Source organism: Scaptodrosophila lebanonensis, unplaced genomic scaffold (assembly GCF_003285725.1).
Source record: "Scaptodrosophila lebanonensis strain 11010-0011.00,11010-0021.00 unplaced genomic scaffold, SlebRS2 tig00001412-arrow-pilon, whole genome shotgun sequence".
Taxonomy (NCBI): domain Eukaryota; kingdom Metazoa; phylum Arthropoda; class Insecta; order Diptera; family Drosophilidae; genus Scaptodrosophila; species Scaptodrosophila lebanonensis.
The window spans coordinates 8152276-8175457 of NW_022060739.1; the positions used below are offsets into that span (position 1 = coordinate 8152276).

The 23182-nt window shown below is 40.5% G+C and overlaps 1 protein-coding gene across 1 annotated transcript in view; it reads left to right on the forward strand.

Annotated features, from left to right (window-relative positions):
• Window positions 1-22955, forward strand: part of LOC115631305 (transcription factor hamlet) — a 33457-nt gene extending 10502 nt beyond the window's left edge. The window contains exons 3-8 of the mRNA XM_030528020.1: window positions 748-882; window positions 984-1140; window positions 8814-8922; window positions 13415-13571; window positions 19335-20264; window positions 20959-22955. Coding sequence (XP_030383880.1) covers window positions 748-882; window positions 984-1140; window positions 8814-8922; window positions 13415-13571; window positions 19335-20264; window positions 20959-22278 — 2808 coding nt within the window. The 3' untranslated portion in view covers window positions 22279-22955. The remainder of the gene's footprint in view (window positions 1-747; window positions 883-983; window positions 1141-8813; window positions 8923-13414; window positions 13572-19334; window positions 20265-20958) is intronic.
• The last annotated feature ends 227 nt before the right edge of the window (window positions 22956-23182 follow it).

A 23182-nucleotide genomic window follows, 5' to 3' on the forward strand; every position in this document is an offset into this window, starting at 1 on the left:
AAAATTTTAAACAAACAACTTATTTTTGTGTTTAATTCGAAAATAGAAAATATTATTATGTGATAAAAAAAGTCAATGGATTTTTATAAAACTTCAAATATCGTAATTTGATTTCATATTTGATTTAATGATTGATGTCTGCACCAATTTTTCATACAACTATGAGAGCTATTCGATTTGTATTTAAAAACTTTTAAAAATAATTTAGAAAAAGGGTAAAAGGGGCTTAGCAACTTAGTGCGTACGTTTTCAACACACATAAGGAGGCGTGGCAGAACTCAGAAGGTATATGCAAACCAGAACAGAATAATAGTTGTGAGCATGTTTTTTTTTTAGACTTGGCTTTCATATACTCGTATATTTTAATTTTTCTCAAAGAATAAGATAGTTGTGTTATTAAAGGCCACGTTTATATGTACGTGTATGTATATATTTTTTGTCCGCCCGTCTCTCTGTGTGAACTGTAGGATCTGAGAAAGTAGAAAAGCTAGAATAAAGAAACTTGAGAAAGCAGTAATAGGTGTTTCTTCCTAGCATTCAATTTTTTGTTTAAATTCTATCTAGCGTTTGTTTTTTCCAATAATATTATAGTGGGCCAAAGATATAGCTCACTCGTAAATGTAAATTTTATCAAGTTTGTTGAATAGATAGATGCTTAATAAGATTAAAGATCAATATTTAAAGTAACAAATTTAATTTAATTTTCATTGAAAATATTTCACTTCCATCTGTTGACAATTTTTTCAGGTCGTTACTGGCTCGAGCTACAATTGCTGGCTCGAGCCCGTATCCCAGGTGGCCACATGGCTAAGAAAAATACGCGCCGCTAATGAGGATGATGGGGACGAGGCTAATATCAGAGGTTTCATAATGGGCGGCTGGGTAAGTGTGCAGGACACGCGTCCAATTTTCAATTAAAAGAAAAAAAAGAATCGAAATTAAAACTAATTTTTGTTTTTTGTTGCTGGCTTTTTAAATTGCAGCTCTGGTACGAGACGAATCGGGATATAAATGCAGGCGAGGAAATCATTTTCGATGGCCGACCCAAAACACCCTACACTATGAATGGCACTAATGCTGGCGCCTTTGCTCCAGCTGTAAGTTCATTACCCAGCGATGATCGCAGCGATCGTGATAATGGTGAGTGGGTTTATACATGCATCGATTTTACAATTGTCCGGGGCGCAAAGTTAAGTCGCAAAGTAAACATTGTCTCCCCTATATGCGATATACACACACATACTTGTATAATACAGCTGGCTCTGATAAATGCAATCAAAATGCGGCGCAAAGCAATTAACACGGCCGAGGCGCGTGACAAAGCGCATGGCACGAGCGATTGCAACATGATATCATCAGTGGCTGTGGCAGTGGCAGCATCGCTAGTGTCGGCAGCAGCAATCCCAAAGGATCAGCCAAAGATATGAACAGCAACAACTACGCTGGCGTGTGACAGCTTATGAGGGCTGTCTGCCAACCCCGACTCGACTGCCAGCCCTGCCGCACCCTTTTGTTATCTGGGCTCTGAAAAGGGTCCCCTGATTCCCTCTCCCTCTCTCTCCCTCTCTCTACATATATTTCGCTTTAAATGGGCAATTTGTGTTGCGCATGCGTCTGCGCAATCTTAGGCGACCGCACATGTTTTCATTTGTTATTAAAATGTTTGATAATTTCATTAGAGATCCATCATCAAATGCGGAAGGACATGCCGGCTGTTGATTGTTGCGCCTGCGCACAAATGACTTTTTCGCACACGCACCATTTAAGCCTAATCCGGGCGCGTCGGCCGGACTTTTCAATTCAATTTAGCATACTATATGTACATACTATATATACAAGTAGAATGCATTCAATGGGGTTGTGTTGGGCGTGTTTGATTATAAACATGTGGGATTTAGAACGTCTCATTTGACAATTTCCAAAGCCATTGTTCACGCGTCAACAGCAACCAACCAACACAAAATACAAAATACAAAAAAAAAAAACCTTTCAGTCAGCTTTTAAATTTGAATATCGAGTTTATTATGAAAGCCGACTTCTTATCTCTGCCATTTTTAATTTTCAATTAAAAGCCAAGTGGTGCCTTTTCCCATAGCCGGCGAGCATAGCGCACAGGTGTGCCGAGAACGCGACTTTTTAACGTATTTCTCGGCAAGTTTTCTCTCGAGTCACGGCCTGCTGAGCACACAAGTCGCGGACTTGGACAAGGACTTGGCATATGGCATTTGGAAGGTCCCTGTAGGAAGGATAGGTTACAACATCCACAAAATGTTGTTGTTGTTGTTGTTGGTGCGTGTGAGGGTGCAAGAAGCGTATTAAATGGGAAGTCGGCGCAATTTGAATAAACGAGGCAGGGGTGCGGGTTGAAGTCAAAGGCAAGGCGCTAGATTAGACCGTTACAATTGTGGCAGAAGGATCGAGGAGGGCAAAAGGAGAAACGAAAATGAGTAAAGGATGGAGCTGTTTATGGAAAGTAATAATATTTAAGCAGCAAATCTAGATTTGTAGAACCTTTGAAGCAAAGGAGAGTTGTTTGCTAACTACTACTATAGTTTCTTCAAGATATAGATAACTTAACGCTAGATTATACCGTTACAATTGTGGCGGAAGGATCGAGGAGGGCAAAAGGAGAAACGAAAATTAATAAAGCAAGAAACTATATGGAAAGCAATAATATTTAAACAGCAACTCTAAAACAATTATTTTAGAGCCAAAGAAAAAAACCTTTGAAGCAAAGGAGAGTTGTTTGCCAACTACTACTATAGTTTCTTGAAGATACAGATAACTTAATTGTAGCAGAAGAATTAAAGAGGACAAAGAAAATGTACAAAGCATGAAAGTAATAATATTTAAACAGAAACTCTAAAACGAATTTCGAATTTTTAAAGCAATTGAGAGTTGTTTGACAGTTACTATTTTTTTTTTTTGAAGATACAGAACACTTACTATCCGATATGATGGACCTTAACTTACAGCATTATGTCTTACAGAGAGAGTAAAAGAGCAACTTATTTATTTATTATTTTTTTTTTTTTTTTGGCATTTTTAACAATTTTGTGCAGGCTACAAATAAATTTAAAAATTTAACTCCCTTGCTTCCAATTCCACAGAGTATTTCTAAATGTAGCTAAAATTTTTTAAAAAGGTTCATAATGTTCATATTCTAAATGTGGCTACAATTTTTTAAAAATTTAACTCGTTGTTGAAGTTTTCTTTTGCAACTAAATAAATGGCAGTTTCCGATTGTAGGTTTAGTTTTCAATTTAAAACACTGCTTTTCTGTTGCCATGGATTAAAAGTTCTCAAATGTAAACCAAAAGAATGGGTATTGACTGTTTAGTTAGGTTTCAACTTAATCCTCAGCAAGTACTGCTCAGTAGTTCTAAATACAATATAGTTCTTATAAAAGCATATAGTTAGCTGCTGCTTCTCTACTCGCATAATTATATATTAATTGTGGAAGAGGGGACCTTATTGTCGCATCAATCTTTTAACAACTTCATGCTGTTGTTGGTGCTACTACCAGCTTACATGGCTATATATGATTCGTATTACCCCGAGTTCAGCTCTGAGCTCAATCCTTTCACGCCTTTCACCGGCCTCGACGTGCTCGGCCCAGCTGTCGCTCTTCGCCAGATGCCTGGGCTGGCAAGCGGATTGATTTACTTGCAGGCCGCCTGACAATTCAATGGCGGCACATTTTAGTTTCTGCCATCAGGATAGAAGCCAGACAACAACAACGGCAACAGCAACAATCTTTGACATGCCGCTGCCACTGCCACTGCCACTGCCAGTGGTAGTGCCTCTGACCCTGAACTCACGGGCCAGACACGAGGCGGGCCTTGTTGAAGTTAAACGGAAGCCAAATCTGTTGACAAATGATTGATTGAATTATTTACACCTTACAACTTGCTGCCGTTTCTGCTGCCGTTTCTGCAAAATCAAAGTTAGATCCGCCTGCTAATCGATTTGGCAGTCGGCCGAAGCCGATGCCGTAGCCAAACCAGCAGCCATAAAAAGGGTTAGGTTGCTCCAATCGCTGTTATTGGTGTCTATAAAAAATTAAATAAAAAAAACAAACGCTACAAACACTCCTAATGATGCCTAAATTGACATACGATGATCGTTTAGTAGAAGACATGGCGAGTGGCTGAGCGTTTGGCTCTTTTTCTATCGACCGACTGTCTATTATTTGGTAACGTGGCATAACACGGTGGCTCATTAATCATCCATCAGCTCTCGGGCTGGGGACAAAGTGTCAGAGTGTACTCGCACGTCTATAGTGTGACGGGCTAGTTAAGATTTTCGATTTTGGGCTTGGGCTTGGTTCTTCGGGCCAAGATAGCAGCAGCCGCGTGCGCGCTCACAAGCGTGTCTTTAATTGTTTGATTGGTAATTGAAGCATTGCAGAGTCATGCCTTAAGCGGAAAGGCGTCTCACGTTGGCCCAGACTTTTGTCTATCTGCCCAGATAGTTAGAATGCTAGAAATGTGAATAGCAGCATTGTTAGAAGTTATCTGCATCCGCAAATATTGAATGGACTTTCTGTGGAAATCGGTGGCGATAACTAAGTGAAGTGCGGCAATAAAACCCAATTGCGCGAAATTGAAAGTAAACACAACATAAAAAGCTATAGATTAATGAGAGGGCAGGAAACATAATAAATATTGAGAAAAAAGTATTATTGGTAGAACAAATAGTTGTTTTTTAGTTAAACAGACACCCCTTAAGAAGCTATTTCTGTTGTGGTTACAAGGGATTGGGGTTCGTTTTCTTAGAATCGAGTCTAGTAAGGAGACAAAAATCAAATCAAAATGCTAAACTATAAATACATAGAAGTAGAAGAACTTTTGGAAAATTTAGAAGAAGAAGCTGCACTTAATTTTTGAGTGTCTATTTGAAGAGGTCTGGAAAAAAATGTGAACAAAGTTAGTCTCCTTACCTATCTCTCCTATTTAAATTGCCAGATTCAGAAGCTAGCAAGAGAGATCTAATCTAATCCATTATACACCCTTTCCTGCTTAGCAGCCACTTATTTTTTGAGCAGAAGTCATTCTTGTCAACAAACCTGTTAATAATTGAATAATTATTGCTTTATATTAAACATCACTTTGAGTGTGGACATAGATTAGAGCAGAAGTCAGATATCTAATCAAATGTCACGACAACCACTTGAAGGGAAAAACCTCCACACCAAAGCTATGATCAGACAGAAATGAATACTATAACGAATTCAAGTATATAACCAATAAGAATTCAATACTAAAATATAGCTGTCTGTTATGACTAACTTTTTTGTCAATCACTTTTCTTAGCGAATTTGTAAAATTAAACCGATTTGTGTAGAAATTCCTTGCCTGTCCGATCGTAGCTTAAGTTTTGTGGCAAATTTGAACACCAAAATGGGAAAAGGGGCTCCAAAGCTAATATAGAAAGCTATAGTTTTTTATCCAATTGACTTAGAATATCATAGATTTGACGGCATATATAATATTTTGCATACCAACATCATGATTCAAATAATAATATTAATATAATAATATTTTGCATACCAACAGCATTTTTCAAAAAGGTTTGAAATAACTTTCTGTTGAAAATATATAGAAACTACATACAAACAAAACACAGAAATAAATCTTCAACATAAACAAAACTCACAAGCGCAGTTTGGAAAATTTGAGAAGGAAAACAAAGAATAAAAACTAGTATACCTGGGAATTAGAACATTCTTAAACTTCGCGAGAAAATATATAAAATATTCGATAGCTGACGTTTATTTCCAAAACAATTCAAGATTTTTCTTACTTCTTAACGAAACATAAAACCGTTTCAACTTATTATGTGTATAGTATGGAGCAATGAATACAGAAGATAAGGGAAATGAAAAATCTAGGTAGATATGGAAAACTCTTAGATATTCTAGATATGAAAAATTCGAACTAATGGGTTATGTACAAAGATATTAATGCAATTCGGGCAACTATAATTTTACAAGAGATACAGCAAGAGGAAACCTAGCATCGAGACTACTAGACCTTTTTAAGTAAAAAATTTAAAATAACATTTTTTGTTCAGAGCTGGGAGTCCGCGAAACAAATTCTATTGAAGGTACGTGATACGGAGAGAAGTGTTAAATTAATTAATAATGAAACTGAAGGCAACAACTTAAGAGTTTAGTGTAGTTCGACTTTGAAATTTCAGAGCCCCCTTTAATAAAAAAAAAAAATAAATAAATAAAAAAAAATGAAACACCCAACAAATCACAATCACACTTATAAACCTTAACTTAATAAGCCTAACAACATTTAGTTCCCCATTACTTTATTTAACCGAAAGTCTTTCCATAAATGTTCTACAATGTAGAGAAGTATCTTGTAAGTTATGCAGACATTCCATTGTTTCGACATCCTGGGAAGCGCATCCTTAGTCCCTATTATCCCACGCTAGGGCCCTTTTGAAAAGAAGTTGCAACCATAAATGGCAACAGCTGAAGTTCAAGTTCAGTTCAGTTGTGGCAAGAAGTTAGGCAGCTCGTGGGAATCTTTGGGCATTGAGGCCGCTGCCACTCCCCCACCCCTTTTAGAGACCATATTGCACTCGCTGAAAATTAACTTTTGACCCAAACAGACACTGCACAATTACAGGTCGCGGAACAAGGAACATATACATATGTATATATATATAGATATACATATTCATCAAGTTGGGCGCGCAGGACTCACCCCCGTGCCGCCTGCCTTGAGAGGCAACACCTGTGCCGTGCTGGGCCAGCACAATGTCGTTCCACCAAGGTGCTATATGACTTTTGAACGAAATCAGTCCAACGGAACCAGGCTAGCCAGCGTTAACCACAAACAGAGCAAAAGGGGCTCGCAACTGACCCTTACACTTGGATGTGTTTTCGTGCATAATCTTCGGTCCTTGGCCGTTGGCCGTTGGTCGTCGGTCGTGGGTCGTCGATTGTCGATTGTCGTCGTTAGTCATCCCTTAGTTTGCATTCTTGCACTATTTGCTGGCCGACAGACTAGGGTTAAGGGCTGCTGTTCACCTGTGCTCACCTGGCCGAACTTGTCTTCCCGATGGTGGTGCTGATGTAAGTGCCGGTGGTTGTGTTGGTGGTGGTGGTGGCGGTGTTGTTGTTGTTGTTGTCCACTGATGTTTCGATAGTCATTTCCCCTTGGAATTGTCATCGTCGTCAGCGTCGTCTGAGCATGTTTGCGCACCGCCCGCTCGCCGCCTCTAGGTGTACAGAGTAGGGGTGGCTTACTTTCATTTGCGACAATTATCTATTCAACGTCAAGCGGGCCGAGCTATATGAGTGCCCACGATTTAATATCGCTCGCCAGACCGCCCGCCCGCCCGTTTGCCCGTCCGCTCGCCGCTCTGCTACCAATTTTGTGTTAAGTGTTTGCGTGTTTGCATTGTGTGTGGTGCGTGTGTGTGTGTGCATTGGTCATATGTCAGTGCGTCCTGGCAAGTCCTTCCGCAGATTGTTAGCGGGTAAACAAAACATTAGCTCGGCGGCATTACGCGGCCAGAACGACACACTTGTTCCTCAAACGCGAAGCCGTGCGGTTGTCCGAAGTGCTCCCGACTATACACAGATCCTATTTAAACATCCTTCCGGTACGCCATAACCCTGAAGGAGCTTCAACAAGATCTTCTCAAATAGAATTGTGAGTAGTCATTGAAAAAAAGAGGATAACTACACAACAAACAAAGTTCAATCGCAATAAAAAAAAGCTCCCTACATTTTGTTGGGAAAAAAGAAAGAAATAAAAAAGTGAAAGCTGGATTTTTCAAAAAGATTTTCAAACATGAGGTTCCAATTGACTTCTTAAAATATCAAACAGCATTATCTGTTAAATAATGTAATAACTTTATCAAAATATTGAGTTTTGGAAACTTTTTCTGTGGCTTTTTTCCATTGAAAAGTTTATCATAATATAATTTACATTTACATAACATTATACAAATTAAAATTAAAAATGATAACAGTTATCTATCATTTTATAAAAAAAAGTTAGGCAGAACTTTTAAAAATATACAAAAATAATTAAAAATTATAAATAATATTTCTTGCACTGGCTAAGAAACTTTATTCCCAACACATAAAAGAATGCTCTTTTGTTTGAGCTTAACTAATTGACCAAATATTTGCATATTAAATATTAATTCTAAAAGAATAAAAAGTTTTTACAGCATGAAAATATGGATAGATAGATAGATCTGTCAAAATTCAGGTTCTGCAAACATGTTGATTTGTAATAATTAATTATATAATATTAATAGGGACTTGCTGAGGATTTTGATTGCATTACTGAAATTGGATTTAATTTGGAAACTGGTTTCATTTGTAGAACTATTTGCTTTTGATTCATATAATTCTGTAAAAGAAATAAGCATACAAATTCGATAAATATTATATGTTTTATTTTAAACAAATTTTAAAACATAAACGTATTATAAGATGTTTTAAATTTTTATAAAGTGCTTATCAACGCAGAATCTAGAAAAAACTGACACTCGGGCTCAGCCTTGTAGATTCAAATGTAAGTTGCTTCTTTTATCGCTTAGAGCCTTAGATTAAGGTGCTTTCCTTAGATGGATTGATTATCTACGGATTGTTAAAATATTGAGCTTAACAGGCGAAGGAAAAATTTGCCAATGAGGCAAAGATATAAAGGAAATTGTTTAGTCTATTTAAATACATAAGAGATGCAAGTACACTCCATCGAAAACTCTTCAATTGCAGAAGTAACTAACTAAGTTTAATCTCTTGATTAACCTCTGGCTTCTCTTTTGTCTTGCAGGCTCCCTCTACAGCGGCGACGATAGAAGAAACAACGATTTGTCCGACGACGAAAACAATTTCGATCTACGCTGCGAGCACTGTGATAAAGTCTTTCCGGATTTGGAAATGTAAGTGTCTATGTGTGTGTGTGTGTGTGTGTGTCGAAGAATGCGGCGCTCTTAAATTTTAGAATAGGTCCACTCCCGGTTCCAGTGCAACGCATTTATATTAAATCTCCGTTTAACTGTTCAACTGACATTAAGGCGAGCTTCGCGCCACCGCCAAGGAGAATGTCTGCAGCAAATTACTTTGGCATTTAACATTTGCAACCAACGGACAGACCGACAGACGGACAGACGGACAGACAGACGGACAGACAGACGGACACACAGATAGCCGGACAACAAACAGCTGCGTCCAACATAATCTAAATCAAATATTTTTAAACAAACCCCAAAAAAAAGGCAACCAATTAGCTTCCAACTTACCCATAGAATTGTGGGCGCAACAAAAACCGATGGCAAAGCCGTCGGCCTGGTAATGTTTGTTAGAGAGGGGAATGGAGGGGGATATAGGGGAAAACGGGGTCTTATCGTTGGCGTCATATCGCCGCCCGGCGGGCCAATGCGTTAGCGAGCGAACTGCCAATAAAAAGCGCTACAAAGTATTCCCAAATGTTGCTAAATGCTTGAACTATATGCGACTAATAATGCGCTTTTGCGGAGATCTTAATTAAAAGTTGCTGGCGATAGTGCGGTCAATAAAAGTGCCATTAAAACAGTCCGACTGACTAAATGACTAACTGACTGACTGACTGGCCTGGTCTGGCCTGGCCCCACGGTTGAAAGTGAGAGTTGAAACGGCTATGACTGAAGTACTAGTATATAGTATTTTATGATTTGCTTTGTCTCTTTATTTCTTTATGGCCAATGCAATCTGTAGGTGTTAACTGAGACTTAATATGAATCCGACTTGAATGATCAACAGTGTTTCAGTAGCGGCCACTAGACTGGCCACTAGATTCAAAACCATTAGAAATTGATTAGCTAACTGAGGAAATTTGCACAAAACTGAAGCTTAAGAATGAACTAAGTGAGGAAATTTGCACAAAAATTGAAGCTACTTTAAGAATAGAATAGAGCACGAGTTTGATGGATGGATCGCTACGAGTTTATAAAATGTTGTTTCTAGCCCTTAATTACAATTCCTTAATTAGCCCTACATTCACAACATTCTCTAGAATTTCAAAATAAACTCTATATTCTTAAACTAATCTAAGCTAACTTAAACTAAACTCAACCAATCTGGGTTCTGTATCCCCGTCATTATATTCTTGCATTAGTATACTATTTGTTGTTGAACGAACTTAAAATAATAAATTGAGTTATAGAAATAGGCTTATCAAGTATCAATGTAACTGAAAGCTGGATTTTTAAAATATTTAATATCTTAATATTCAACCTAAATGGTTAATGGTTAATGCTATAAGTTTTCGCAGAGAAGTTTGATTTAATCCTCCTAATGCTCCGACAATAGCTGATAAAATAATTCTAATCATTAATAAATTTTTGATATTTAAATAAGAAATTAATATAAGAGGGGCAATTTTTTGCCAAGTTATTAATATTAAAGCATTTATTCAAGATAGCCCTTCTATTAAATTTGGGAATCAAAAATGAAAAGGGGCTGCTCCTCTTTTTAGTAGAAGAGAAGATAATAATATATATATACATATATATATATATTTTTTTTTTCAAAGATGAAGCTTGTTAATTTTGTGTTCCAATTGACTTCTTAAAATATCACACAGGATAATTATATAGAAATAGGCTTATAGAGTAGTAAATGTAGCTTTTTTTTAATTTAAAGATATTTCTGCTCATATAGCCAGACATAAATAGTTTGCAAAGCATTCTATTGAATAATTTATTTAACGAAACAATTTCTTAATATTCTTTAAAAAACCGTTGACTAGTTTCTATTTACAATTGTTAGGTGAAGCGTTCAGCTGAGTTTTTTAATGTCTAGTTTCAATTGACGATGGGAGTGATCCTAAAACAATCTAGCTGGAAAGAAATGAAGAGTTAATTCGTGTTAGGTACACTGCCACCTGAGCTCTGAACAGATAATAAATTTTGATATAATGACTAAAACGTTTAACTATAATATAGTCAGTTGGGAAACAATACTTCCAGATGTGTAGGAAGTCAAGAAGTGTCCCATTAGCACAAAATTAAGAAACCAACAGATCACCTGTAAATTATTTAAAAACGTACAACAAAGTCCAAAATCAAGATTTCTTTGTTTTTATGAGAACTCATTCTATTGGGTTCAACGCATTTAATTAATTCATTCAGCATTTATCTCATTTCTAAATAAATATGATATAAAATGAAAAAAAAAAAAAAACAATTCTAAAATACTCGTAAAAATAATATAACATTTACAAGAAAGATCCAAATCAAGATTCTATGTTTTTAAAGAGGTCTCATTATTTTGTCTTCAAATTATTTCATTAATTCACTCATCATTTATCTCATTTCAATATAAAAATATATACAAAATGACAAAAACAATTCCAAAATACTTGCATAAATAATATAACATTTCTAAACAATATTTTTACGAGATCTCCTTAGATTGGCTTTAACTAATTTCATTGCTCGATGTCTAAGCTGTATTTTTATTTATCTTGTTTGAAAGACACGCTTAATACAACAATAATATATCCATAACTTGTTCATTTTATAATCCCAGCAATATGAGTCAAATGAGCCAAATAAAAGAAATTATTTTTTTATAATCTTTTTTAAACTAGAAATTCACAGCTTTAGTCGACGACAATTATATACACTTTCTTTTGATAGACGGGCAAATTAGGTTAAATACTCAGAGCAGTGCTCTTTTATTTCTGATTAAGCTTACAATTAGGGTTTATTTTATTTTTATACTCGTAGCCTCTATGAAAATAGATCAGAGCAAGCTGATTTTATAATAAGTAGCCACCTCAAAAAATGTATCAATTACCTAATACAGGCATTTGGTTGGCTCCTCCCTCGCTCCCTCGCCCACTCCCTCCTCTGAGTCCTTTAGACAGTCCACAATAATTAGACAGCTGTCGGGCGCAAAGCAATTACCCACCTGTCCCCACTCCCCAAGTTCCTAAATAAGTCAAGACATCATCTAATTGCCCGAAATTTGAACATTGCCATCATTAGGCGGGCAAACAACTAAATAAGGAGGACATGGGACATCGGACATGGGACATCGGAAAAGCCTCAGACCAAGGAAACTTTTTAAGTGGCCAACCAGCCAGTGGTGGTGGGGGCCGTTTAATGCAAAACTTTTGTACAATATTTACTTATGTTTTGCGTTGTAACAAATAAATGGGTAAACAGCAGCAACAACAACAACAACAACAACAGTAATAATAGTAAGAGCAACAGCAACAGCAACAACAACAACAGCAAGTAAGCAGCGAGCAACAAAAGTGCTGAGAGACACGCAAATGACATTCATTTGGTGTTTTGGGTTGTGTGTTGTTTTTGGAGTGTTGATGTGAAGTGCTCTGTGATTTTGTGTTGCAAGCAACAAATGTTATGGAAAGCGTCCACAATTTACCGTTAGCTGTTAGCTGTTCTGCGATGGGTGGGTTGGGTTGGTGGGTGGCAGTGGCAGTGGCACGTTGAACGACCAGCGACCAGCGACCCACGAGGAACGACGAACGACCGCCGCACTTATCATCGCAGTGTGATTTATTGAATTTTACATGAGGTGGCAGCGGAGGAAGCAGCTATGCGAGGCACGTCTGCGTGTCTGTCCTGTCCCGTCCTGCCTTTCTTCTTCGGGCTGATGACTGCCCGTCGGGGTCTCTCTCGCTCTCTGCCTGCTGTTCGCCTTTTTGCAACTTATCTGATGTTGAACATGCATAGTTTTTGCTGCCAATGCTGTTGCTATTGTTGCTATTGTTGTTGTTGTTGTTTGCAAACGTACGCCCACATATGAAACGCATGGTCTGCCTGCCTTTCTGCCTTCCTTCCTGCCTTCCTGCCTGCCTGGCCATGTTGTCAACTCTTCCATGTCGCTGACAACAGGCACAAAGAAGTGGAGCAGCAAACGTTGCCGCCTCTGCTGACTGCTCCACCCACGTGGGCGCGTTTGTTTGCCTTCGAGTCCCCATTGCTCGACCCCCCTCGCCCCCTCCTCCCTCCCCACCCACTGATATGCGATAAGCGATCTGCAACCCCCCCGCTCCGCCCGTTCGCCGCCACATCAAGGACACGCAACGAAGGTACTCATTGGTCAGCTGTCCCAGAGATGGCTTATCAATGCCGCATATTAAATATTGAACATCATTTGACTAATTGAGGCGCGCGCACGTCTGTCGGGGGGCGTGGCATGCTTGGGCAACAAACAAAGCGTCGCTGGGCGTGTGAATTGCCGCACATGCCTGAGATTTGTTGCCACGATTTCAAGTTCTCGCTCCAAATGTCCATATGTGAATGCTAATTTCATTTCAGCTCTTGTCCCCAGTTGATTGTCTCTCTAATAATAAATTCCTACCATATCTATAATATTGTACTATATACATATGTTTCCATTGCTCTCTACTCTTTGCAGCTTGGACTCGCATCTTGTGGACGCACATCACCTAAAACAGGGCCAATATCCCTGCGATCAGTGCCAGTTACGTTTCAGCCAACGCATCCTGGTCATCAGGCACGAAGGTATAGATCACAACACCAAACGCAAATATTCCTGTGAAAATTGCAGCAGGGTAAGTAGAAAAAAGAATGCTAACTAAAATGTTTTCAATAGAAGTAGAAAAGGCGGCACCAATTGTTTTAATTCGAATTTGTCAACGAAAGACTAAAAGAGTTAAGAGTAATGCTTTAGCAATGGAATAAGATGCCTGCAAAATAGATTCAATTGATGATTTTTTGAGGTCAGCTCAGAAGTTCATTATATTTGAATATTAGCAGAAATTTTAGATGTTTTCAAAGTTACAAATCGGTAGTCTTTAGCTGGAAGTGTCGTAAGAATCTTTAAAGTATTTAAATATCCTTCTCCAACTTCTCTTCTTTAATTTAAATATTTCACATTTTTTCTCAATATTTGTATTTGTATTTTTCTTAAGAATCCACAATTGCTTCTCTGAGTTGTTAGCTTATTTTTGTAGTTTATTCTGAATCTACAAAATAATTTGCTATTTTTTCTGTATCTTCTCAAATAATCAGTGTTTCCGAATTGTTTTTCTTCATATTTGCAATTTTGGAACTTTTTCCTAAGTTTTAAGCTTCTATCGTATAGTTTTTTAGGAGTTGGTCAAGAAATTGAACTAAGTCTTTCTGTTTGAATTTGGAAGTTTCGCTTTTCTACTTTCAATTATTCCCAGCAATCTATAAGAAACTTCAAATAAGTCCTGTATTATCGCTAATGAGGATCTTTAGTTCATATATGTACTTGTATTCCTCGTCGATAATGGAGATGTTCCGAATACGATTCTTTGAATTGTTAGCGCCTATTTATGTTCAACTTTTCTTAGGCATCTATGGAGAACTCGAAATTTTCTCCTTATCTTCTTCAACTTTATACATTCGCGGTTCTTTTGAAGTTCCATTTTATATATTTATGAATTGCTAGCTTCTGTGTTTTCTTAGTAATTGGCGTATCTTCACGATTGGAATTATTCAATCTCATCTTAACGTTTCTTTTCGTATCTTCTTAAGCTGAAATCTTCAATAGATTTATTTAAATTCATGCCACAATAATCGTTAGTGCATGTAATGGCTGCTTTTAAATGCAAAAGTGAATAAAAAAACTCAATATTTTTATCGAAAATATCAACAATTTTTAAAGCAATAGAGTGACGGACTCGATGTAGTGATGAATGCGCATTTCCAAAAAATTATAAAATGAAATAAAAACGCTTTAAACTACAAAGTCATTAATTATTGTATCATAAGTTGAAGCTGCAGCAGAAGGGTGGAGGAAGGGGAGAGGGGAGGAGGCAGTTGCGGGTGCGGCGCATATAAAAAAGACTTTTGATTTCTAGCAGATCAATAGCCGCGGGCTCTTCAACGGCTGCCGTTGCCGCTGCCGCTGTTAACTTGGCTTTTAAATTACTTAAAAGACTCTGGCGTACTTGTTACCCTACCTCCTCCCTCCCTCTCCCTCTCTCTCTCTCTCTGTCACTCTCTTTCAAGCTGTGCTGTGCTGGAGCGGCAGCTCTTCACACCCGCACGCGCGTGCTCTGTTGTTTGTTTCTTGAATTGAGTTGAGTTGAGTTGGCCGACTGCGGAGCTTTATATAAATATAAAAAAATAAAAAAAATCAGGGCGTGTACTCATCCAAAACACTTAAGCGACCATTCGACCCGCTCGTAATGAGGAAACTTTGTCTGCTGCGAGTGCCTCGTTCGTGGCCTTTGTTCATCTTCAGGGCACTGCATTTGAATGCCAAAATGAAATAAAAAACAAAATTAAAGGGCTAAGCAAGGCTTTGAGTGTATCAGTCAGTCAGTCAGGCAGCCATCCATCCAGCCATCCATCCATCTATCTATCCAGCGATTCGTTTCATGCGTCGCACTTCGTCATTGTCATCGACGTCTTCGACATCTTCCAAAGATGTTTTAATGGCATGTTGATTACAATCTTGTGGTCGCTTGCCGTTGCAGCAGCTTGCAGCTTGCAGCTCGCCGTTGTTGTTTGCAACGTATCCGAGGTGTTTCAATCACTGCGCTTTTTCTTTTGGATTTTCCCTTTTTCATTTCCAAATGAACGGTATTTCAATCGAGTGTCCCTCCATCCGTCCGTCCATTACAGTTAGTTTACTTAGCGCTCTGTAATTGTTTCGGTGGCATGTAAGTAGCACGCATTGTGGTGGCAACGGGCGCGCCGTGCAGCGACATAAACGGGAGCCACTGAAGCTAAACAAATGATGATCGATCTTTGGGGCACTTTGAGAAAACAACAACAACAACAGCAACAGCAACAGTAGGAGCTGCAGCCACAGAAACAGAAACAGAAACAGAAAAGGGCATACTTTCGCTGAGGTCCGACCGTACAACGGTCTGCAGCTGTCAGCTTTGTTGTTGTTGTTGTTGTTGTGTTAAGCAGAAAGCTTAAGCGTTTCAAAAGGGATTTGCCACGGATCTACAAGGTTTTGGACTTAGCTTAGCATGTGTAGGCCGTAGGAATTGTGAAGTGAGTGGCATGCGCCTAGCGGGTGGCGGCTTCAATTGAAATTTCTTTGGACCCTCAAATGAGGCCTGAAGATTCTTGGAGTAGCTTGAAAGAGTAGAGAGAGAGAGAGAGAGATACTCGATCCAGTTAGATTTTGAAAGATTCTCGTTAGCCATATCTTTTTCGCAGAGCTTCACGTAGTATTATGTTTGTATTGTGGAGGCTTAGCTTGAGACACATTTGTTTATTTATTGTTAATTACTTCCTAGTGCAACGAGTGTAGTTACTTATAAGTTAAAGCACTAGTCACTTTAAGAACTCTGTCGCTAAACATATGACATTTCTACAGACATTTGTTGGTATTGCATTAAGATCTTCCTAGTGCTAATGATTTCAAATAAAGGTACCATTCTGTTCCATTTTCGGAGCATGTTTACTTATCTTTTGGTATACGACGCCTTCTTCTTCCCATATCTATTCATTGCCTGTAAGCATACACTTTTCTAAAGAACATTTTCTTGCCGTATTGACAAGTCCTTTATTCGTGCTTATCTTTTAACAGCTAGTAGACTTCGGTGCTTCTCTTTAGCACACCAATTGCTTCCTTCAAATACCTCTTTCCATGCGTCATCTCTCCAGTACTTTACTCGTAAGGCCATACCTATTCTTTATCTGTAGTAAAGACGTAGTCCATAGACTTTTCTTATGAACCTTTTCTTGCCGTGTAGGCAGTCCTTTCAGTAGTAGTTTAGTGGGCCAACTAAGCCTCCTCCATCTACCCAATAATTTGGCATTCCAATTGCTTCCTTCAAATACCTCTTTCCATGCGTCATCTCCTCCCGAGTAAGGCCTCGACTTTTCTTGCCGTGTAATCAAGTCCTTTACGTGCTCATCTCTCAAGCGCAGTAGTTCAGTGGGCCAACTAATCCTCCTCTTTAGCACCACCTACCCAATAATTTGGCATTCCAATTGCTTCCTTCAAATACCTCTTTCCATGCGTCATCTCCTCCCGAGTACTCTACTCGTAAGGCCTCGTCTTTTCTTGCCGTGTAATCAAGTCCTTTACGTGCTCATCTTTCAAGCGCAGTAGTTCAGTGGGCCAACTAATCCTCCTCTTTAGCACCACCTACCCAATAATTTGGCATTCCAATTGCTTCCTTCAAATACCTCTTTCCATGCGTCATCTCCTCCCGAGTACTCTACTCGTAAGGCCTCGTCTTTTCTTGCCGTGTAATCAAGTCCTTTACGTGCTCATCTCTCAAGCGCAGTAGTTCAGTGGGCCAACTAATCCTCCTCTTTAGCACCACCTACCCAATAATTTGGCATTCCAATTGCTTCCTTCAAATACCTCTTTCCATGCGTCATCTCCTCCCGAGTACTCTACTCGTAAGGCCTCGTCTTTTCTTGCCGTGTAATCAAGTCCTTTACGTGCTCATCTCTCAAGCGCAGTAGTTCAGTGGGCCAACTAATCCTCCTCTTTAGCACCACCTACCCAATAATTTGGCATTCCAATTGCTTCCTTCAAATACCTCTTTCCATGCGTCATCTCCTCACCAGTACTCTACTCGTAAGGCCTTAGCTGACCTCCGCACAACAGCTACGTAACGCCATAGAGCTTCGCATCAAGACAATCGCATTCCACAGCAGCGAACCTTAACAGCAACCAACAACCAACAACCACCATCAACCACCACCTCTCTAAGCCAGCTAAGAGCCTCGCCCCACCGTGGCTAACGCGGCGTCGAGGCCTCAGTCTCAGCTTCAGCCTCAGCTTCAGCCTGCACTGAGGCTGACGGCATGCCAAAACACCTACACTTATCCAACCGATATAGCCGACGATGAATACGACGAAGCGCAGAGCTGTTGTTGTTGTTGTTATTGTTGTTGTTGTTGTTGCTGTAGCAACGTCCCAACCGTTGTCTTTTCGTGGCGTTTTTCGCCTTTTGGAGAGTAGTTGAATCTAATCCATTTGATGTAGTTATAGCACGAGCTATTCTTGTATGTCGTTGTCGTTGTCGCTGTCGATGTCGATGGTGCGATGGATCGCTCGTTGCTGGCTTACTTCGATCCGCTGGCAGGAGTGTGAGGGGGAGGGGGGGGGGGGACTTAACAAAGCCGCGCGCCCGCTCAACGCTCAACGGTCGGCTCATAGACAAAAAAGGCTGCTTCGATCATCGTTTGATATGAATTCGTAGCGCATTATGACAGCATGATTAGGCATAACAGTTTCGTAAAAGGCAGCCGTAGCGCTCTAGACTCTCCACACACGAGTGCTCGGTTCATATTGCGGGTGGAGGGTAAACGAAATCAAGTTTGAAGTACATTCGAGTGCCTGCTGTACAAGAAACTGTTGGCTGGCTGGACTGACTGACTGCCTGACTAGCTTTATAGAGCTATATAGCTAGCTGGCTCTATGAATGGCTACATCTGTCATTGCGTTCCAGCTATCTGGCTAGCTGGCTTGCTGGCTAGTTGGCCTAACTGTTTGTCGTTGTCGTTGTTGGCTAAAAGAGTGAGGGAAACATAGGGTATGACAATTGTAGCAATTGATGTTAATAATTGACGAAGGTGTTGCTAGTGTTGCTTTTTCTTGTGGGTGGAGGTGTTGTTGTTGTTGCTGGCTGTGCTTTTGCGTAATCTCCACAAACTCGACGGCACAATGGAGCAAATTGGCAATTATAGAGCGAAAAATAAACGCCATTTAAAATAGATGCTCAAACAAAATAAACTGCAGTCCTGAAGAATCTTAAGTCTTGTTACTACTTTGGTGAATCCCCTTTCATATATCGCTTTAAGCATCAGATTACAATCTTCAGCTAACTTTCTAAAGTACATAGAATCTTATATCTCCATAGCGACGTCTTCATTAACTCGACTGTAGCAAGACCTGTCTGTGCCATTAGGCCAATTAATTTAGGCTTCCCTTCTTCGTGAGCTGCAAGTACTCCCATTTCAGTCTAGAGTTTGTTCCACAGTCTGCACTAGCGATGGCTTCTTGTAAGCCGAACAGTTGGCCAGATCCGTTTAGTGGTCGCCGGGGCTGCCGCTACTGCCGCTGCGCACATGCAGATGATTGATTAATTTCAGTTTCGTTTCATTTGCGAGGCATTGCCCATTATGCGCTGCCCATAGACTGTAGTCTGTAGATTGTGGACTGTGTGGAACGAGAGCGGCGCGGCGCGGTGCTCAGTAGTCAAGTCGCCAAGTCGCCAAGTAGTAGCCAGAGACGGCAAAAGTCCAACAACAATTGGGCCGCAGCTGTGCGGCAAGCCGCTTTTGATTGTTTCACGCTCCCCACAACATTTTTAGCCCCGCACTCATTGTGTTCACTTGATTTTTTCCTCTGTCTTTTGCAGGTATTTTGTGACCCATCGAATTTACAGCGGCATATTCGCGCCCACCACGTCGGCGCTCGCAGTCATCCGTGCCCTGAGTGCGGCAAAACATTTGCGACCTCCTCGGGCCTCAAGCAACACCAGCACATACACTCCTCCGTGAAGCCCTTCGCCTGCGAGGTTTGCTTCAAGGCCTACACCCAGTTCTCGAATCTGTGCCGGCACAAGCGTATGCACGCGGATTGTCGCATGCAGAGCATCTGCAAGAAGTGCGGTCACAGCTTCAGCACCACCGCTTCGCTGAGCAAACACAAGAAGTTCTGCGAATCGACGGGCAACTTTCACAGCCAGCCCCGCCAACAACAGCAACAACAGCAGCAGCAGCTACAACAGCTGCAACAGGGGCGACGTGTTCATCCATCAGCCGCGAGTGGCGCCACCAACGAGCTGCAACATCCGGCGGCACAAGCAGCGACCAACGCCATGGCCACGCCACCATTTCTCGCCTATCCTTTCCCAGCGTTTCCCCCCTATTCGCTGCCCGGCATCTTTCCGGAAAGTGCACTGCAGGCCGCCAACTTCCCGCTGCACAATTGGTTGTTTCCTAAGCCCTTGGATATGGCCCATCTGCAACATCTTAACCCTCCCGCGAACTCACCGTTCCGTTCACAACTGCCTTTCGGCGCCGGTCTTCCACCGAGCATGGAAGCGGCGGCAGCAGCGGCGGCGGCTGCGTCAGCAGCGGACGTGGATGAAAAACCCAAGGTGGAGCTTAAGCGCGAATCGAAAACGGAGGCGAAGCTACTTAAGTCGGAGTCACAGCTGAACGTGTCCGATGATAATTCAAACTCCATGACCATTGACTTGAAAGTGGAGACGAAAAAGCTCAAAAAAGAAGAAGGGGAAGCAACAGATGCTAGCCAGGAGCAGCAGCAAGCTGAAGACGATCGTGTAAGTAGAGAAAAAGCTCGACTGATAAAATATCATTAATCCAATATATGACTAATATTGGAAATTATGGGAAGCGAACTAAATGTTGGGAGCATCGCTATAAGAATTTTAGAACTAATATGAGAAATAAAGCAAAAATAATCGCGGACTGTATATTTGAAAATATATAGTCTAAAGCAGAGGACTGTGTATTTGAAAATATATAGTCTAAAGTAGAAGACTGTATATTCCAAAATATATAGTCAAGCAGAATAAAAGCTTAAATAGCATTCAGTTTCGAACCCGTCGAGTCTTAATAAATTAGAAATTATACAAGAATTATAGCTTATGGCTTCAGCTATAATTCTACTCAAAGCTAAGATTTTCTAAAAATATCCCAAAATAAACGCATTTATCAATTCCTATTGATTATAGAATATTTGGTGTTAAAAGTTGCATTATTTATCGAAATTAATCTTATCATAGAATTGACATATGATGTCTTAAACTACAAGTATATTATGAAAAACTAAATGACGATGATCAAAAAACTGATAAAGGGGAAGAATTCTAGCAATCCTGACAACGAAATGATTTTGAAAATGTATTTAGAAATTAAAATCAAACTACTAGATTCCGAGTTATGTTGATGGTTGGAACTATTTCTTATGCAGCTCGTCTAATATTCGACTACTCTCTTCTCTTTTTTGAACAGAAATCCATTGATATCGTGACCACACCGCCGCATGAACAGGAGCTGAACAGTTTCTATGCAGCTGGCATGGATGCCCCCGATGACAAGCGCCAGACCACAGAGCTACCTCTCGATCTAAGCATTAGTCGCAAGCGACGCAGCAGCGCCAGCTCGCACAGCCAGCAACTGTCCATAAGTTCGCCGGAAAGCCAGCACATGGAACGTGAGGTGGCGGAAGTGAAGCTGCCCAAGCTGCCCAAATTGCAGAGCTCCGGCGAATCGTCCACATCGCATCAGTCATACAAGGGAAGCAGTCCCACTCCCACCGCCTCGCCGGGACTAACACCATCGCCCTCACCGCCCAGTATGGGTGGCGAGCTGAGTTGCATGTCGGACAGTGCATTGAATGCGTCTGCAGCGGCAGCCGCGGCCGCTGCGTTTCCAGGCCTGCACTGCCCGCCCTTTTTGCTGGAGGGCATCTGCCGCGGCTTCTCACCCAGCTCGTTTCCTTTTTTAGGCCAAATGGGCGGACGGCAAGATTTTAAGGCGGCCACTGCTATGTCGTCGCCCTCCAAGGTGCTGAATGTGCATCACTTAGCCACCAGCAACAACTCGCGCCATTTGCCGTTTCCGCCCGAGTCCAGTTTCCATGAGGCCCTGCATGCTGTCGGCCTGCGCAGCAGCGTGCTGGTCGCCGCCCAAGTAAGCTCTGCCCACGTGGGCAAAATAAAGGATCGCTACACGTGCAAATTCTGCAGCAAGGTGTTTCCCCGATCCGCCAACCTGACACGCCATCTGCGCACCCACACGGGTGAGCAGCCGTATACCTGCAAGTACTGCGATCGCGCCTTCAGCATCTCCTCGAATCTGCAGCGACATGTCCGCAACATCCACAACAAGGAGCGACCCTTCCGCTGCAGCCTCTGCGATCGCTGCTTCGGCCAGCAAACGAATCTCGATCGGCATCTGAAGAAGCACGAGGTGGATGCGACGGGCGCCTTCGGATACCACGATTCACCGTCGTCGAACGAGGCCGACAACGAGGAGGGCATGTACGACGAGATGCGTACGTTCATGAGCCAGGTCTGCAGACCTAGCCTGGGCAGGACGGATTGCGACACCGAGGAGTATGCGGACAGTGACGATCGTCTGTCCGTATCGACGCTACAATCGGCTACATTGGACTTAACGAGCATCAAGGAGGTCGCCAATGGCAATCACAACAACAACAACAATAACAACAACAACAATAGCACCAGCAGCAACAGCAACAATAATAACAACAACAACAGCAGCAGCAGAAACAGCACAACTAGCGAGTTAATTGCGGTGAGCACTTGAATGCCATTCCGCCAGAAACAGTGCTACCTGCCGCCCGGCGGCGCCACCGAAACTCACTAGCGATCGTTGTTTTTGTTGTTGTTATAGTTGCTGCTCATGTAATTTTAAGTAATTTAAATGTAATTGAATTCGCATTTGATAGCATGTTGCGAAATGTTTAGGCACTAAGCATTGTTGTTGTTGTTGAGGCTTGAAAAACAGAAGAAACCCCAAAAGAAGAATGAGAGGCGACCAGAGAGAGAGAGAGAGAGAGAGAGAGAGAGAGAGATTGAGTCTCTCTCAGAAGCAGAAATTAACGTAAACTTTACTTAACTTTACTTACATAAGTGTGCCTCCGAGAGGGAATTCAAAAATTCGTAATCATAAGTAGTTCACAGTTATCTAAATAATACATATAGAAGCCATTTTGTCTTTAGATATATATGTATGTATGTATGTATGTATTTATCAATGTACATGTGTAAAAAATTACTCGTAGTTATGCAATCAATGGAAAAAGACGGTGAATGCGAAATGTTAAAGAAGTTTCAAAACGCTCTGATATTATCACTAAAATTTCAATAATCTACCAATAACTATAAATCTACAATTTAAAGTTTAAACTTATATATACTATACATACATATACACGAAACACTTTGTAGTTATTTGTATTTGTACTTTTTATTACTATTACTCACATGCATAACATAACTATACATATACATATATATATATAATAAATCGGTTATGTGCTGTAAATTGTCTAGATAAAGCATTTGTATATATGGCAGGAATTTCTAACTACTTATTACCAACGGATGTATTACAACAACAACAATATGGAAATTTTGAGTGTGTGTGTGTATACCCCTAGGCTATGCTCTAATTTTAAATATATATTTATAGTGCTAATTATTGCAAT